This window comes from Zalophus californianus, chromosome 1 (assembly GCF_009762305.2).
Source record: "Zalophus californianus isolate mZalCal1 chromosome 1, mZalCal1.pri.v2, whole genome shotgun sequence".
NCBI classification, from domain to species: Eukaryota; Metazoa; Chordata; class Mammalia; order Carnivora; family Otariidae; genus Zalophus; species Zalophus californianus.
In genome coordinates, this window is record NC_045595.1 from 30,021,655 (window position 1) to 30,037,249 (window position 15,595).

Here is a 15,595-nt window from a genome sequence, read left to right on the forward strand (position 1 = left end):
CATTTGTCTATTCAGTTTGGGGGTATATTGTCTTATTCAGTGATTTTTATTTCACATGTTGCATATATGTCACCTCTGAAATTAATCAAACGTAGCTTGTTCTTAGGCCTGCATAAGAAAAGAGCAAATTAACTCTGAACTAGATCAGCACAAATCATGTAAGTGAGCTGGATTAAAAGCCACTGAAGAAACATGTTCCTTCCTTTATCCACTCTTCAGGAGATAAGCAATCCCGTAGAAGTGATTTTTTCCCCTTTACCCGAGCAAATTAAACAGCTGCTCGTGGTAGTGCAATGTTTTGAACACCAGTTAGCTTTCAGTTTCCATCCTACCTACTTTTTGTACCTGTAAATATCCCTTCCTGTTGGCCCACAAATACCTCAAATGTAGCATGTCTAAAAACAGACTCATCATCTTCCCCTGCCTGTCCCCAGCCACGGAGTTGTACAAACCAGAAACGTGCCAGAGTCCTTTTGGTATGCCCCCTCACCTCCACATCTCACTGGCCACGAGTCTTCTTGATGTCACCCATTCTCTCAGTACACTTTTCAAATTCCTTTATGATCTGGTCGAAGCAATCCTCCACTGAATTACTTCCTGCAGGCCACCTTGCCCCTGCAAATACTATTTCCTTTGAGGGCTCTTTCAGTCAACAGACACTTTAAAAGTCACTCTCTTTGAGGAGGTAATCATTTAAAATTACTAACATCACATTCTTACCAGTGCTGTTCTTGGGTAGCACATCCTATTGCAACTGCTTGTTCACAGGACTGTCATCCCCACCTTGCCGAGACCAGCAAATGAGAGGTAACTCATTTGTCCCAGTCTCCACTGGGTGAAGCTCCGTGCCTGGCACAGAATGGCTACTGTGCTTCAAACTGACCTACAAATTAAGGATATGTACAATATCCTTAATATGAACTTTCCCCAGAGAGCCTTGTGCCTTGCATTTTGTTTCTCGTTATCTTGCCTCCTTACGAATGTTTAAACTCTATCAAAAGTATAAGTGAGCAGGCCGGAAGAGAAGGCCTTGCGGCTAGCACTTTAAGAGTTCAACGTTGAGTGGACAAACTTGATATTTATCGGGTCTACACAGAGATCTCTTAACACCTACTCTCAGGGTTCTCAGCTGTGTGCCAGATGGATAAAGTTTCTAGATAAATGATCTAAGGATAAAATTCCACACCCAAAAGTAAACTGATTCTATTTGAAGGCAAGCACAGCTTAAAGGCAAACTGCTCTATTCACAGCATCCTGTATTCAAGACCATTCTCTCAGGGACTCATCTATCAGCATTACTGTCAGATTTTTTAAGCAGAGCCTACATTCCGACGAAAGAAGTTTGGAACATAAGTACAGTTTTTACAGTCTCATGTGACTACAGATTAGACATTCACTCACAGAAGAACAGTTTCTTGTGCAAATATTTAATATTATTCACTGTGGAGATATATCTATCACCCTGTTAGAGCTCCTAGAAGGCTAATTCCATTAACAATTCTCAAAGTATGATCTGAGGACTACAGGTTGGGAAGGAGGCCATTCCAGGGGATTCAAAAGGTCAAAACTATTTTCATAATAATGCAAAGATACCATTTGCCTTGTTCATTCTCACTCTGATGTCTACCATAATGTGTGCTTGCATGGTTTTGTGTTTAACATTTTCTCAGTTCCAATTTTTGATACAGCAAATATCGATAGATACAGCCCAAATAGGCAAAAGCCCTTTGAGGATCACCAATAACCTTTTATTTTTATTTGATCCTGAGATAAGCCATAGGAGATGCAGAACTGTATGGACTGCTTTCTTTGTCAACTGCTGCAAAGATACCCACAAATATAACTAATTCTGTTTTTCATTTGAACCTCAACATTACTGCACTAGGAGGGTAATTTTAGGATCCCTTCTCACATGAGAAAATAGGCAGTGTGAAGCTAATAGGGCCTGTGTACACAAATAGTGTCAGCTAGGACCAGCTACCATAATTTGTGGGGTCCCATGTAAAATGAAAATGCAGGAACTCTTGTTCAAAAATTAAGAATTTCCAGATGAAGAGTTCAAAGTAATAGTCATAAAGATGCTCACCAGGCTTGAGAGAAGAGTGGATGAACTCAGAACCTCAACAAAGAAATAGAAAATACAAAAAAGAATCAATAACTGAAATGAAAAATACACTAGAGTAGTGCATATATACTAACATTCCCATCATAGGGGTCCCAGAAGGAGGAGAGAGAGAGAGGGGCAGAAACTTCCCTAAACTGGAGAAGGAAACAAACATCCAAGTACAGGAAGCAGAGACCCCAAACAAGATGAACCAAGGGAAGTCCACAGCAAGACACATAATAATTACAAAGATGGAGAATCTTAAAAGCATCAAGAGAGAAGCACTAGTTATTTAGAAAGGAAGCCCCATAAGGCTATCAGCTGATTTTTCAGCAGAAACCTGCAGTCCAGAAGGGAGTGGCATGATATATTCAAAGTGTAGAAAGGAAAAAAAACCACAACCAAGAATACTATACCCAGTTAACATTCAGAATTGAAGAAGAGATAGTTTACCAAACAAAAATTAAGAGTTCATCACCACTGATCCAGCCTTAGAAGAAATGCTAAAGATGATGCTTTAAGTGAAAAACAAAAGGCTACAGCCTATGAAAGAAAAAAATTTTACTGGTAAAAGCAAATAACATAGTAAAGGTAGTAGGATCAATCGTAAAGCTAGTATAAAGGTTAAAAGGTGAAACTAATATCTAAAGAATTAAGGGATTCACAAAAAGATGTACAATACAGCATCATACACATAAAATGTGTAGCTTTTAGAATGTGTTTGAACTTAAGCAACCACCAACTTAAAATAGACTGCTATATACTTAGGATGTTATATATGAACCTTATAGAAACCATAAACCTAAAACCTGTAATAGATACATTAAAGAGAAAGGAATCAAAACATAACACTAAAGAAAGTCATCAGTCACAGGGAAAAGAGGAAGAGAAGAAGGAACATAGAACTATAAAAATAACCAGAAAACAATGAACAAAATGGCAGTAAGTACATATCTCTCAATAATTATTTTAAGTATTAAATGTTCAATCAAAAGACATAGGGTGACTGAATGGATTTAAAAAAACAAAAACAAAAGCCCTGTCCAGATGCTGCCTATAAGAGACTCACTTCAGCCCCAAACGCACATACAGACTGGAAGTTGAGGGGATGGAAAAAGATATTCCGTGCAAATGGAAATGAAAAAAGCTGAGGTAGCAGTATTTATATCAGACAAAATAGACTTTAAAACAAAGAAGGACATTTCCAAAATGATAAAAGAATCCGGGGCGCCTGGGTGGCTCAGTCAGTTAAGCGTCTGCCTTCAGTTCAGGTCATGATCTCAGGGTCCCGGGATGGAGCCCTGCATCGGGCTCCCTGCTCAGCGAGGAGTCTGCTTCTCCCTCTGCCCCCACCCCTGCTTGTGCTCGCTGTCTTTCTGTCAAATAAATAAATAAAATTTTAAAAAAATAAAAAGGATCAATCCAACAAGAGGATATACAATTGTAAGTATCTATGCACCCAACATAGGAGCACCTGGGTATATAAAAATATTAACAGACACAAAGGGGGAACCTGACAGTAATAAAATAGGTCATCCAGACAGAAAATTCATAAACATTGGCTTTGAACAACACATTAGACCAGATGGATTTAACAGATACATACAGAACATTCCATCTCAAACAGCAGAATACACATTCTTTTCAAGTGCATATGGAATATTCTCCAGGATAGATCACATATTAGGCATAAAACAAGTCTCCATAAGTTTAAAAAGACTGAAATCACATCAAACATTTTTTCTGACCACAACAGTATGAAATTAAATTATAAGAAAAAAACTGGAAAAAATACAAACATATGGAGGATGAGTAAAGAAATCAAAGAGGAAATCAAAAAATACCTGGAGGAAATTAAAATGGGAACACTAAATCTTTGAGCTTCAAAATCTTTTGAGATGGGGCACCTGAGTGGCTCAGTCAGTTAAACATCTGCCTTCAGCTCAGGTTATGAACCCAGGGTCCTGGGATCAAGTCCTGTATCAGGCTCCCTGCTCAGCAGGGAGTCTGCTTCTCCATCTGCCCCTCACCCCACTCGTGTTCTCTCTCTCCCTCTCACTTTCTTTCACTCTCTTTGCCTCTCTTTCTAATAAATGAATAAAATCTTAAAATCTTTTGAGATGCAGCACAAGCAGTTTTAAGAAGAAAATTTATAGCAATACAGGCCTACCTCAAGAAAAACAAAAAATCTCAATCTAACCTTAGTAACCTAAAGGAACTAGGAAAAGAACAAAGCCAAAATTTAGTAGAAGGAAGGAAATAATAAAGATCAGAGTGGAAACAAATGGAGACTTAAGAAACTAAAAAGATCAATGAAACAAAGACCTGGTTCTTTGAAAAGATAGGCAAGACTGAGAAACTTTTAACCAGACTCCTCAAGAAAGAAAGCAGACTCAAATAACATTAGAAATGAAAGAGAAGTTATAACCAACACCAAAGAAATACTAAGGATTATAGTAGACTACTATTAAAAATTATAAGCTAGCAAATGAGACAAATTTAGAAGACCTAGAAAAATTCTTGGAAAAAACTCCCAAGGCTGAAGTAGATGTAGGAAATCTGAGCAAACCAATTACTGGTAACAAAATTGAATCTGTAATGAAAACCTCCTAACAAACAAAAGTCCAGGACCAGATGGCTTCACAGAAGAACTCTACCAAACATATTTTTAAAGATTTTATTTCTTTGTGAGAGAGAGAGAGAGAGAGCAAGTGGGGGAAGGAGCAGAGGGGTAGGGACAAGCAGACTCCACAATGAGCATGAAGCCCAGCAATGGACTTGATCCCATGACCCCGAGATCATGACCTTAGCCGAAATCAAGAGTCGGATGCTTAACTGACTGAGCCACCTAGGTGCCCCTCTACCAAACATTTAAAATAGAGTTAATACCTATCCTTCTCAAACTATTCCAAAAACAAAACAGAAGAGGAAGGAATTTATTCTAAGAGGCCACCCTCACCCTGCTACCAAAACCAAAGATACTACAAAAAGAAAATTGCAGGCAATATCTCTGACAAACATAGATGCAAAAATCTTTAACAAAATATTAGCAAACTAAATTCAGTTCTGATCTCCAGGATCAGATGGGATTTATTCTGACGATGGCAAGGATGGTTTGATATCCACAAATCAATCACATGATATACCACATTAACAAAATGAAGGATAAAAATTATGATTTTGGCAATAGATTCAGAAAAAGCATTTGACAAAATTCAATGTCTACTCTTGATGATAAAAGCTCAACAGAGGGAGTTCACAGGGAACATACCTACATATAATAAAGGCCATATATGACAAACACAGCTAATATTATACTCAATGATGATAAGCTAAAAACTTTTCCTCTAAGATTAGGAACAAGAAAAGGATGTCCACTGTCATCATTTTTATTCAACAAAGTACCTACAGTCTTAGCCACAATAATCAGACAAGAAAATATAATAAAAAGGCATACAAATTGGTAAGGAAGAGGTAAAACTGTCACTATTTGCAGATGTACTACACATAGAATGAATGAATTTAGTAAAGTTGCTGGATACAAAATCAATATACAGAAATCTGTTGCATTTCTATACAACAATAAGTGGCAGAAAACAAGAACACAATCCCATTTATAATCGCATCAAAAAGAACGGAATAACTAGTCATAAACCTAAACAAGATGAAAGACCTATACTCTGAAAACTTTAAGATGCTGATGAAAAAGACTGAAGATGACACAAATGGAAAGATATACCATTCTTATTTAACAGTTATTAAAATGTCCATACTACCCAAAATAACCTGTAGATTCAATGCAATTCTTATCACAGAACTAGAACAAATAATCCTAAAATTTGCATGGAACTACAAAAGACCATTAACAGCAAAAGCAATTTTGAGAAAGAATAACAAAGCTGGAGGTCCCTGATTTCAAACTATACTACAAAGCTGTAGTAATCAAAACAGTATGATGGTACTCACACAAAAACAGACCCCTGGATCAATGGAACAGAATAAAGAGCCCAGAAATAAACCCACGCTTATATGATCAAGTAATCTACAACAAAGAAGGCAATAATATACAACGGGGAAAAAGTCTTTTCAGTAAGTGGTACTGGGAAAACTAGACAACTACAAGCAAAACAAAAAATAAAAACAAACAAAAAAATGGGACCACTTTCTTACACCATACACAAAAATAAACAAAATGGATTAAAGACATAAATGTGAGACCTGAAACCATTAAAGAAAACACTAGCAGTGATCTCTTGGACATCAGCCTTAGCTATTTTTCTGGATCTGTCTCCTCAGGCAAAGGAAACAAAAGTGCAAATAAACAGTTGAGACTACATCAAACTACAAAGCTTTTGCATAGTCAAGGAAACCAACAAAACAAAGTGCAGCCTACTGAATGGGAGAAGACATTGGCAAATGAAATATCTGATACAGAGCTAATATCCAAAATATATGAAGAACTCATAAAACTTAAAAAAAAAAAAACCTGATTAAAAGTGGGCAGAGGACCTGAATCAACCTTTGTCCAAAGAAAATATCCAAAGATGACCAACAGACATATGAAAAGGTGCTCAGTACCACTAATCATCAGGGAGAAGCAAATCAAAACCACAGTGATATGTCACCTCGTACCAGTCAGAATGGCTAATACAAAAAGGGGAAGTAACAAGTGCTGGCAAGGATGTAAAGAAAAGGGAACCCTTGTGCCCTTTGGGAATATAAATTGGTGAAGCCACTGTATAAAACCGTACAGCGGTTCCTCAGAAAAGTAAAACTAGGAATACCATATGATCGTGGAATTCCATTTCTGGGTATGTATCAGAAGAAAACAAAAGCACTGATTGAAAAAGATGCACACACCCCTAGGTTTATTGCAGCATTATTTACAACAGCCACAATATGGAAGAAACCTTATGTGTCCATAAACAGATGAGTGGATAAAGAAGACGTAGTATATACATACAATGGGATATTACTCAGCCATAAAAAAGAAGGAACTCTCACCATTTAAAACAACATGGTGGAACTAGAGGGTATTAGGCTAAGTGAAATAAGTCCTATAAAGACAAACACCACATAGGGGCGCCTGGGTGGCTCAGTCGTTAAGCGTCTGCCTTCAGCTCAGGTCATGATCCCAGGGTCCTGGGATCGAGCCCCACATCAGGCTCCCTGCTCGGCAGGAAGCCTGCTTCTCCCTCTCCCACTCCCCCTGCTTGTGTTCCCTCTCTCGCTGTGTCTCTGTCAAATAAATAAATAAAATCTTAAAAAAAAAAAAGACAAATACCACATAATTTTACATCTGTGTGGAATCTAAAAAACAAAAACAGAATAGACTCAATACACAGAGCATACTGGTGGTTGTCAGAGGGCAGTGGGGAGATGGGCAAAACCAGTGAAGGGGATTAGTCGGTACAAACTTCCAGTTATAAGTAAATCACAGGGATGAAAAGTACAGCATAGGGAATATAGTTAATAATACTATAATAACTTCGGTTGCTTCACTTATCTTGGTGAATATTTCATAACGTGTATACTTGTCAAATCACTAGGTTATATACCTGAAACTAATATTGTATGTCAGCTATTCCTCAGTGAAAAAAAATAATGTACAGATGGCAACAACACAGCATTAAACTAAGTTCAGGACTCTTCTGAGGAGACCCATCAAAGTGCAGGACTCTCCGCAACTACACAGAGTGAAGCCAGGAAACTGGCCCTGGCTGCAGTCAGATCCAGATTGATCATCGAATTCTGCTTAACACTGCCTCCTGCTGGATGTCACAGGAAACACTCTTGCACTCATCTCACTCAATTTCTTCAGACTACATTTTTTCCTACTTTATTTTCTCATTCACGTCCCAAGTTTTAATTTCTTAAAGTCCTGTGGAAGGCTTTTGTGTTGCCTTTATTCCCCTGGATTGATGAGTATTCAAGCTTTAACTCTGTTTTCCTTCCTGCCATATTGATTTCTAAGGGAAGCTTTGCTTTCTTCATAGTGACAGGGTTATAAGTCTAAATTTCATTCTTAGGATTTTTAAAACCTCTTAAAAGCAAAGGTAGGATAATTGTAACTATATGGAACAGTAAAAAGTATCATTAAATGGGCAGGGGTATATACACTGACAAAACAAGGAACCCCAATGTGTTTTAAAGTGAACGTGAACACTTAAAAACATTACTTACATCAGGTAAGTAAAGTACAAAAGTACTTTAAGTACTTTTATTTCCTTGAGGTATGGGCAAGACGAAAATACATTTGTTTTTTGTTTTTTTTTTTTTTTTGCTTGATGCTGTCATATGTCAGTCATTTTAATTCAGGGACATGAATCAGTTATCAGTCAAGAACACGTGTGGAGGCAGGAGTAAAAAAAAAAAAGGAAAAAAAAAACAACAACAATAAAACAAACGGAAAACAAATCCATAACAAACCAGAAGCTCCATGTCTCTGAATTACTTCCTTTAGCAGCTATCCCTTGGGTGAGAGGTCACCCCAGTACCAATGTGAATAGACCAGGGATTGGCTCTTTCTTAATGGCACTAAATAAACACTGCTCTCAATGGGCTCTTTGAAAAAGGCCAACTACCAAAGCCAATTTCTTTATACACTATTCTTGTTTTATCTAGGTTATAAATTACTTGTATCACTTTTTCACCAAGTCCTTGTAGTTTGAAGTGCAAATCCATGAAACTTGATAAACATCCTTTAATCCTACTTAATTGCCAAACTTCTGACAATGGCCTTCATTTTTTCAGGCTTAATTCTTTCATTATAATGCTTGGAATGTAGAAGATACTTAAATTATCTGTATATTTGACCAATTTGACTTAGTTTCCAGTCATGTTTGAAATCTTACTGTGTAGGTACTTCCTTTTAATTTAGGTACTTATTTGAGAGTGGCAAAAATCTAGGAAAGGCAATCCTAGGAAAGGCCAGAGTAATCCTACAGAGCTTACACACTATATAATAAAATATGTAATACCTGACTTTTCTGAATGGCTATAGATAGCTCTAAGAAAAAGATAAACTGGGCGGGGGGGGAGGGTCCTGAGTCTTAACAGTTTCACTAGAACAGAGTAAAGCAAAGGTTAGATTTTATCCTACTAAAAAAATAAAGTTATGCTAAAATGAGAAGGTATACTTGTACAATTTAGAATGTGAGGAAAGCCATCAAATCAAGAACAACAAAAAAGTGATTCAGTTACTAGAGCAGTATTAAGAGAATTTAAAACTATATGCCCTGAGATCTAACCGAAGACTATGACCTTAATCAGAAGCATGTATTACTGACAGAAACAAATGAGAGTCTAAGAGTCTAAAACAAGATGGGCTCGTTAGTAGTGGTAGAACAGACAGAAGTGAGATAGAATTCCATTACAGAAGCTAGGTAAGTTCTAACATATGTCTGAGAGGTGATCCACGTGGAGAAAAGAGAGGAAGAAGAAGAGATAATGGCTGAGATTTTCTAAGAACTGAATAAAGGGATGAATAGTCTCATAAAAGATAAAATTTTGGAAAATGGTGGAGAAAAAATTAGGGAAGGCATAAAATAACATTGGGAAGGAAAAGATCTACCATTGATCTGTAGTTACATAAAAACCATTTGATAACTGTTAATTTGCTTAGGTGTGACAATGTCTACACACTTTTAAAAATCCTTATCTTTTAATTCTTATACAAAAATACTAATGAATAAAATATTTGGGATATGCTTCAAAGTATATGGGAGAAGAAGTAGATGTGAAACAAGTTTGGCCATGAGCCCATGACCACTGAAACTGAGTAATAGCTGCAGGAAGGCGACTGTGCTTGGGTGTATGTTTGATGTTTTCTAAAAATAAAAGGTTAAAAATAGAAATATTTTAAAGGAAATAAACACTTGAAATTCTTTATACTCATAAATGTTGAAGAACTGAATACACAAGTGAGTTCCCAAACTGTTAAGGTCCACCAAGTCCTCACCAGGCTACCCTTGAACAGTAACACAGGAAATTTAATGTAACCATGGTTAAAAAAAAAAAAAAAAAAAAAAAAAAAAGGCTACCACCAGAATGGAAAAGTTTAGGCCAATCTTACTTATTTGATTATGGATGTAAAAATCTAAGTAATAAAATACTGTCAAATAAAATCAAGTGTATTGGGTTCAGAGAATTTTGTATCATGACAAAGTAAGATCTGCCCTAAGGCTTATAGAGGTGGTTAAATGTTAGCACTGTTCTCTCAAGTGAATGCAGGACATTATCAAAGGAATTTCTAAAAAAGCCAATAGATGTTGGAGAGTGCAGAATAAAATCACACTCACTCCTGATCTCCCTCCCCCTCCAAAAAAACACTCTTAGGAAACTGAAAGTCAAAAGCCTCTTCCTGAACTTGATAAAATTTATTTATTGGAAGCCTACAGCAAACATTTTTATTTAATACTAAAAACTTAGTAGCTTTACCATTAAAGAAAACAATGATACCTCCTTACAAATACCGGTTAGAATGCAGAGCTATTAGGTTCTAGCCAATGCAATAAAAGCAAAAGATGTAAAAAGTATAAAAGTTGAAAAGAGACAAAACTGATATTGCTGGTAGATAAAATGTAGCCAACTTCCTAGAGAATCCACCAATTACTAGGAACTTAACTGCGTGGCTGGATGCAAGTTCACCATGTGAAAATCAATAACTTTCCTATATATCAACTAAAACCAAGCAAAATGTCATAAAGAGAGGCCATTCTTAGGAGTAACAAACTCAAAACACCTAGAAATTACCCTAAAATGAAAGTGGCAAAGACAATGAAGAAAACTACAAAATATAAGTGAAAACTACAAAAGACCCAAACAAAGGGAGAAAAGACGTCATGTTCATGAACAGAAAAACTCAAAAAGATGTTATTTTCCTCAGACCAATATATATATATATGTATGAATATGTATGTATGAATATATATATATATATTCGGCACAAGCTCACCAAAATCACAACAAAACTTGTATTTGACAGTCCAGTTTCAAAATTAATATGAAACAGGATGCGAAGGGATAGAGGGATGGGGTATTTGGAAATGAGTATACAAATGAAAATGAAAATATGTTTGAAGCACAAAAGAAAAATGAAACAAGGAATGTAGAGACAGCCAAGACTACTGTAGAAACTTGCTTTTTCAGATGTCAAGTTATCAAAACCTTATGGGAATTAAATATGGGGAAATACATAAAAACAAATTGAAGGGCCAGAGAGTTCAGAAACAGGCCTGCATATATGAGGATTTAGTATATGATACGAAGGAAGCTCAAATCAATGAGAAAAGATGAGACTACTCAATTAAAAAAAAAGTAGTTATCCGGGGCGCCTGGGTGGCTCAGTCGGTTAAGCGGCTGCCTTCGGCTCAGGTCATGATCCTGGGGTCCTGGGATCAAGCCCCGCGTCCGGCTCCCTGCTCAGCGGGGGGCCTGCTTCTCCCTCTCCCTCTGTCTGCCTCTCTGCCTACTTGTGCTCTCTATCTCTCTGTCAAATAAATAAATAAAATCTTTTAAAAAAAATTTAAAAATTAAAAAAGTAGTTATCCATGGGAAAAATAACTAAAATCAGACCTTTAATCACATCAAAATAAGACTCAGATGAATTAAACAATGAAATAAAAAATAAAAATAGAAAAATGTAGAATATTTTTAAAATGCTGAGTTAGAAAAAGCATTCTCAAGATTCCAATTAAGCCAAAAATAAAAGACTGATCAATTTGATTATGTGTAAACTATACTTCAGTTTAACAAAACCGCCTACAAACAATGTTAAGAGAAAGACTGGAAAAAATAATTACCACCTATCCTATAAATAAAAGAGACAAAGCTAAGAAAAATGGCCAAAGTATATTATTAAACAATTTCAGAAGAGGAACTACAGATGGGCCATAAACCCAGAAGATTCTCCACCTCCCTGGTAATAGAGAAAATGCAAATTAAAACATTAGATACAATTTTTCTCCCATCAGATTAGCAGAAAGCGTGTCAACTTTAAAATGATGAGGAGAGGGGCACCTGGGTGGCTCAGTCCATAAAGCGTCTGCCTTCAGCTTAGGTCATGATCTTGGGGTCTGGGGATCGAGCCCCACATCAGGCTCCCTGCTCAGTGGGGAGTCTGCTTCTCCCTCTACCCTTCTGTCTCTCTCTCAAATAAATAAATCTTTAAAAAAATAAAATGATGAGGAAAAGCAAGTATTCTCCTGCTGGGAAAGGTATAAACAGGTAACAACCACTAGGAGAGAAATACTGCAGTATCTTTAAAACTAAAGATGGGCATACCTGTGACCTAATTCTCCTACTCACTTCTGCTAGTGGGCACAAGATACGAACAATGGAAATGCCCATCTACAGGAAAGAGTACATCCAATATGCATACAGCACATGAAGTCATGAGCTGGACTGGAATGTACTGATATACCGAACTCTGGGTGGCTGGACCCAAATGTATAACAAGTTTTACCTCTAGATAGGTTACCTCTCACGCTGGGGACTCTGGTCTTTTTGTATTAAAGATGTACAACATCTGTAATGGTTTAATTTTATATAACAATAATCACCTCAAACTGCACATTTAATAGTTTTTAACAGAATAGTGAGCACAGGGCATAAAGTTCTAGTTTCATTTCTACCATCATCACCACCTGGAACAATTCATTTAATCCTCTGTTTTCTTATCATTGATACACCACCACAGGTTCCTGGAAAAAATGAGGTTGCCAATCTAGCCTGATGAGCAAGTCTACCCTTCTAAGTGTGTGCGCGTGTGTGTGTGTGTTGAGAGTGTGCCATATTTTTCCAAGACTTTTATCGAAGGTACTCTTACTAAGTTATACTTCAGTGCCAAAAATAATTACCTACTATGAAATTCATTTTGAAAATTTTCGGACTGCGCTTTGAGCCATATAGTTCCATTTCAAGTCACATTCTGGAAGTTCAATTTAGCTGTTTGGGATGGTTAAAAAAAAAAATTTTTTTTTTTTTTCCAGATCCTTTCACCACCTCTACTTGTCCAGGACTCTGTAGTTGGGTTCCTTATGTTCTTTTTCCTGTTATGTCCCCCACCTCGTCCCCAACATTATGTCTCCTATGGCCATCCCCAGTCTAATGTTGAACCTCTCATTTCATCTGGGATATAAAGCTGAGCATCTGATAAGCCAGCTTGGGAGATTTCACATTCATGAACAAATGTCACCTTTATGGTATAGCCTCTGCATCTCCCCACCACCAGCATTGCATTCACTTCAAGAAGAGTGGTCAGTGCAGTCTACTTAGCTTCTATGCAAATACAGGACATTCATTTCATTTCAAAAATTCAATTCCTTAGAAAATCTGAAATAGCATCCTTTTTTTCTCCTCTCCAAGGTATGGAGCAGTTTCAGCAGGAATGTTGTGTGCCCTTACCACCCTGTCCCAGCAACTGGAGAATGAAAATGCTGTGGATGTTTTCCAGGTTGCAAAAATGATTAATCTTATGAGGCCTGGAGTATTCACAGACATTGTAAGTACTTTGTTTCTTTGTGAAAGCTGTTCTCTGTCATCAGCTGAAACTCCTGCTCACACTTGAATTAGAACACTGGTTGTCACCTGGGGATGGTTTTGCCCCCCAGGGGATGTTCAGCAATATCTAGAGACTTTCTGGTTGTCACAACTGGGGATGGAGGAAAGTACTCATTGGAACCTACCCAGAGATGCTGCTAAACATCTTGCAATGCATCGGACAGATCTCTACAACAAAGAATTATCTGCCTCAAAATGGCAGTAGTGATGACATGGAGAAACTCGGTTTTCTAGTGTATGATATTCTCCAGTTACAACATACAGATATTCTGTGATCTTAATTCACTGTCAACAGAATTAGTTCCAAACTAACAACGATCCAGGTGACATGCAGAATGCATAGGTCTTGATTATAAAGGCTCCAAGTCACCTTTTTGAAGTTTCTTAGCATAAATGTATGTTCTCGTTTTTTACAATTACATTTTTAATTGGTCTTGCTACCTTAGATGAAATGACTCAGCTGTTCTTTGTCTCAAATGGACTTCCTCTTGTTTTTCAGGAACAATACCAGTTTGTCTATAAAGCAATGCTCAGCTTGGTCAGCACTAAAGAAAATGGAAATGGTCCCATGACAGTGGACAAAAATGGTGCTGTTCTCATTGCAGATGAATCAGATCCTGCCGAGAGCATGGAATCTCTGGTGTGATTGGAATCCTGAAAGGGCACTTAATTTGTAAAACTTCTGAAGACTGAGAACTTTTTTGAGGCCTTTTTTGCCAGACTCTAGGTTATACAATAACCCAGTTACTTTTTTACACTGATAAAAGTTTTGATATTTATTTTTTGCCATTTTATGTCTTAATGGTATCCTACTGAGCATTTGCACCTCTGTTCATTTCACACAGTGAAACGCAGTTTTCCCTAGTTTGCACTATATGATCAGTGTTACTGCCTATAATCTAATACTAAAGCAAGCCCTGATGTGACATTCCATGACAACATACATGCTACTTTTTAGTTCAGTACAATGAAGGTCTTTGTTATGACAGTGGATCTTGGTTTATTATTATTATTATTGTTATTATTATTATTGCTAGAGCAGTTGCATCCTCCTAGCAGGCAATGCTGAGCTTTTCCTCAGTCATCTCCTATTTTTTTCAGGCACTGCTCCATGCTGTCTGCCTTCTGTATTTTAATGGAGTGAATGGGCATTGTGTTCTTTTAAGGAGTAGCAGGTTCCTGGGAGCTACTAAGACAGTCTATCAACCTCATGGCCTTGAAACAGTTCCATTTATGATGGTGAAGGTATCCATTAAGAAATTAGAAGGCTTTAAGAACTTTATGTGAACATCACTTATTAGTTAAAGTTATACTCATAGCCTAAAAAAATGCCCAACTGTGTCAAAATAAAGGATATCTCTGTATTACAATTTTCACAGTAGCTATGTGGATGGTGTGTGTTATTTCCATCTTGACCCTCTGAAATAGCTACACCCTACAATGAGGGCTATCTTTTACAATAGAGATATGGCAATATTTTACACATCTCACCTATCCCTTTAGTAACTCTCCATTCATGCTTTTTGGTTTCTAATATCACACCTCATGGCAGGTAGAATAATGAAAATTTCTGCAGGTGTGTAATTTTGAAATTAGTCCTCTAAAATATCCCTATTACTATCCCTATATAGCTATCTAATAAAAATTACCTATATAGTTAACATTCTTTTCTTTCCTTTTTTGCCAAATGTTTCCTGAGAAACCCCATAATTACATACATTCTTCTACTTAGGATAAAAGTGAAAATACTGTTATTAACTAAAGTCTTGGGATAGATTCCCACGTCTTGTGTAGATTCCCACACATGGATAAGTCTGATTCGGAGAGAGGAAATCAGAATCTTAAACAGAAGAGGAGATCAACATTCTCAAGTAGATTTTAAAAGGAGATGGCTTTGTGTGCTCTTGTGTTGTGGAGCCCACAGAACAG

At 36.9% G+C, this 15,595-nt stretch overlaps 1 protein-coding gene across 5 annotated transcripts in view; it reads left to right on the forward strand.

Moving 5' to 3' along the window:
* PTPRG (protein tyrosine phosphatase receptor type G) overlaps positions 1 to 15,047 on the forward strand; it is a 699,320-nt gene extending 684,273 nt beyond the window's left edge. For all 5 annotated transcript variants that reach the window (XM_027587463.2, XM_027587464.2, XM_027587465.2 and 2 more), the window contains 2 exons: positions 13,472 to 13,607; positions 14,166 to 15,047. In XM_027587463.2, coding sequence (XP_027443264.1) covers positions 13,472 to 13,607; positions 14,166 to 14,312 — 283 coding nt within the window. In that variant the 3' untranslated portion in view covers positions 14,313 to 15,047. The remainder of the gene's footprint in view (positions 1 to 13,471; positions 13,608 to 14,165) is intronic.
* The last annotated feature ends 548 nt before the right edge of the window (positions 15,048 to 15,595 follow it).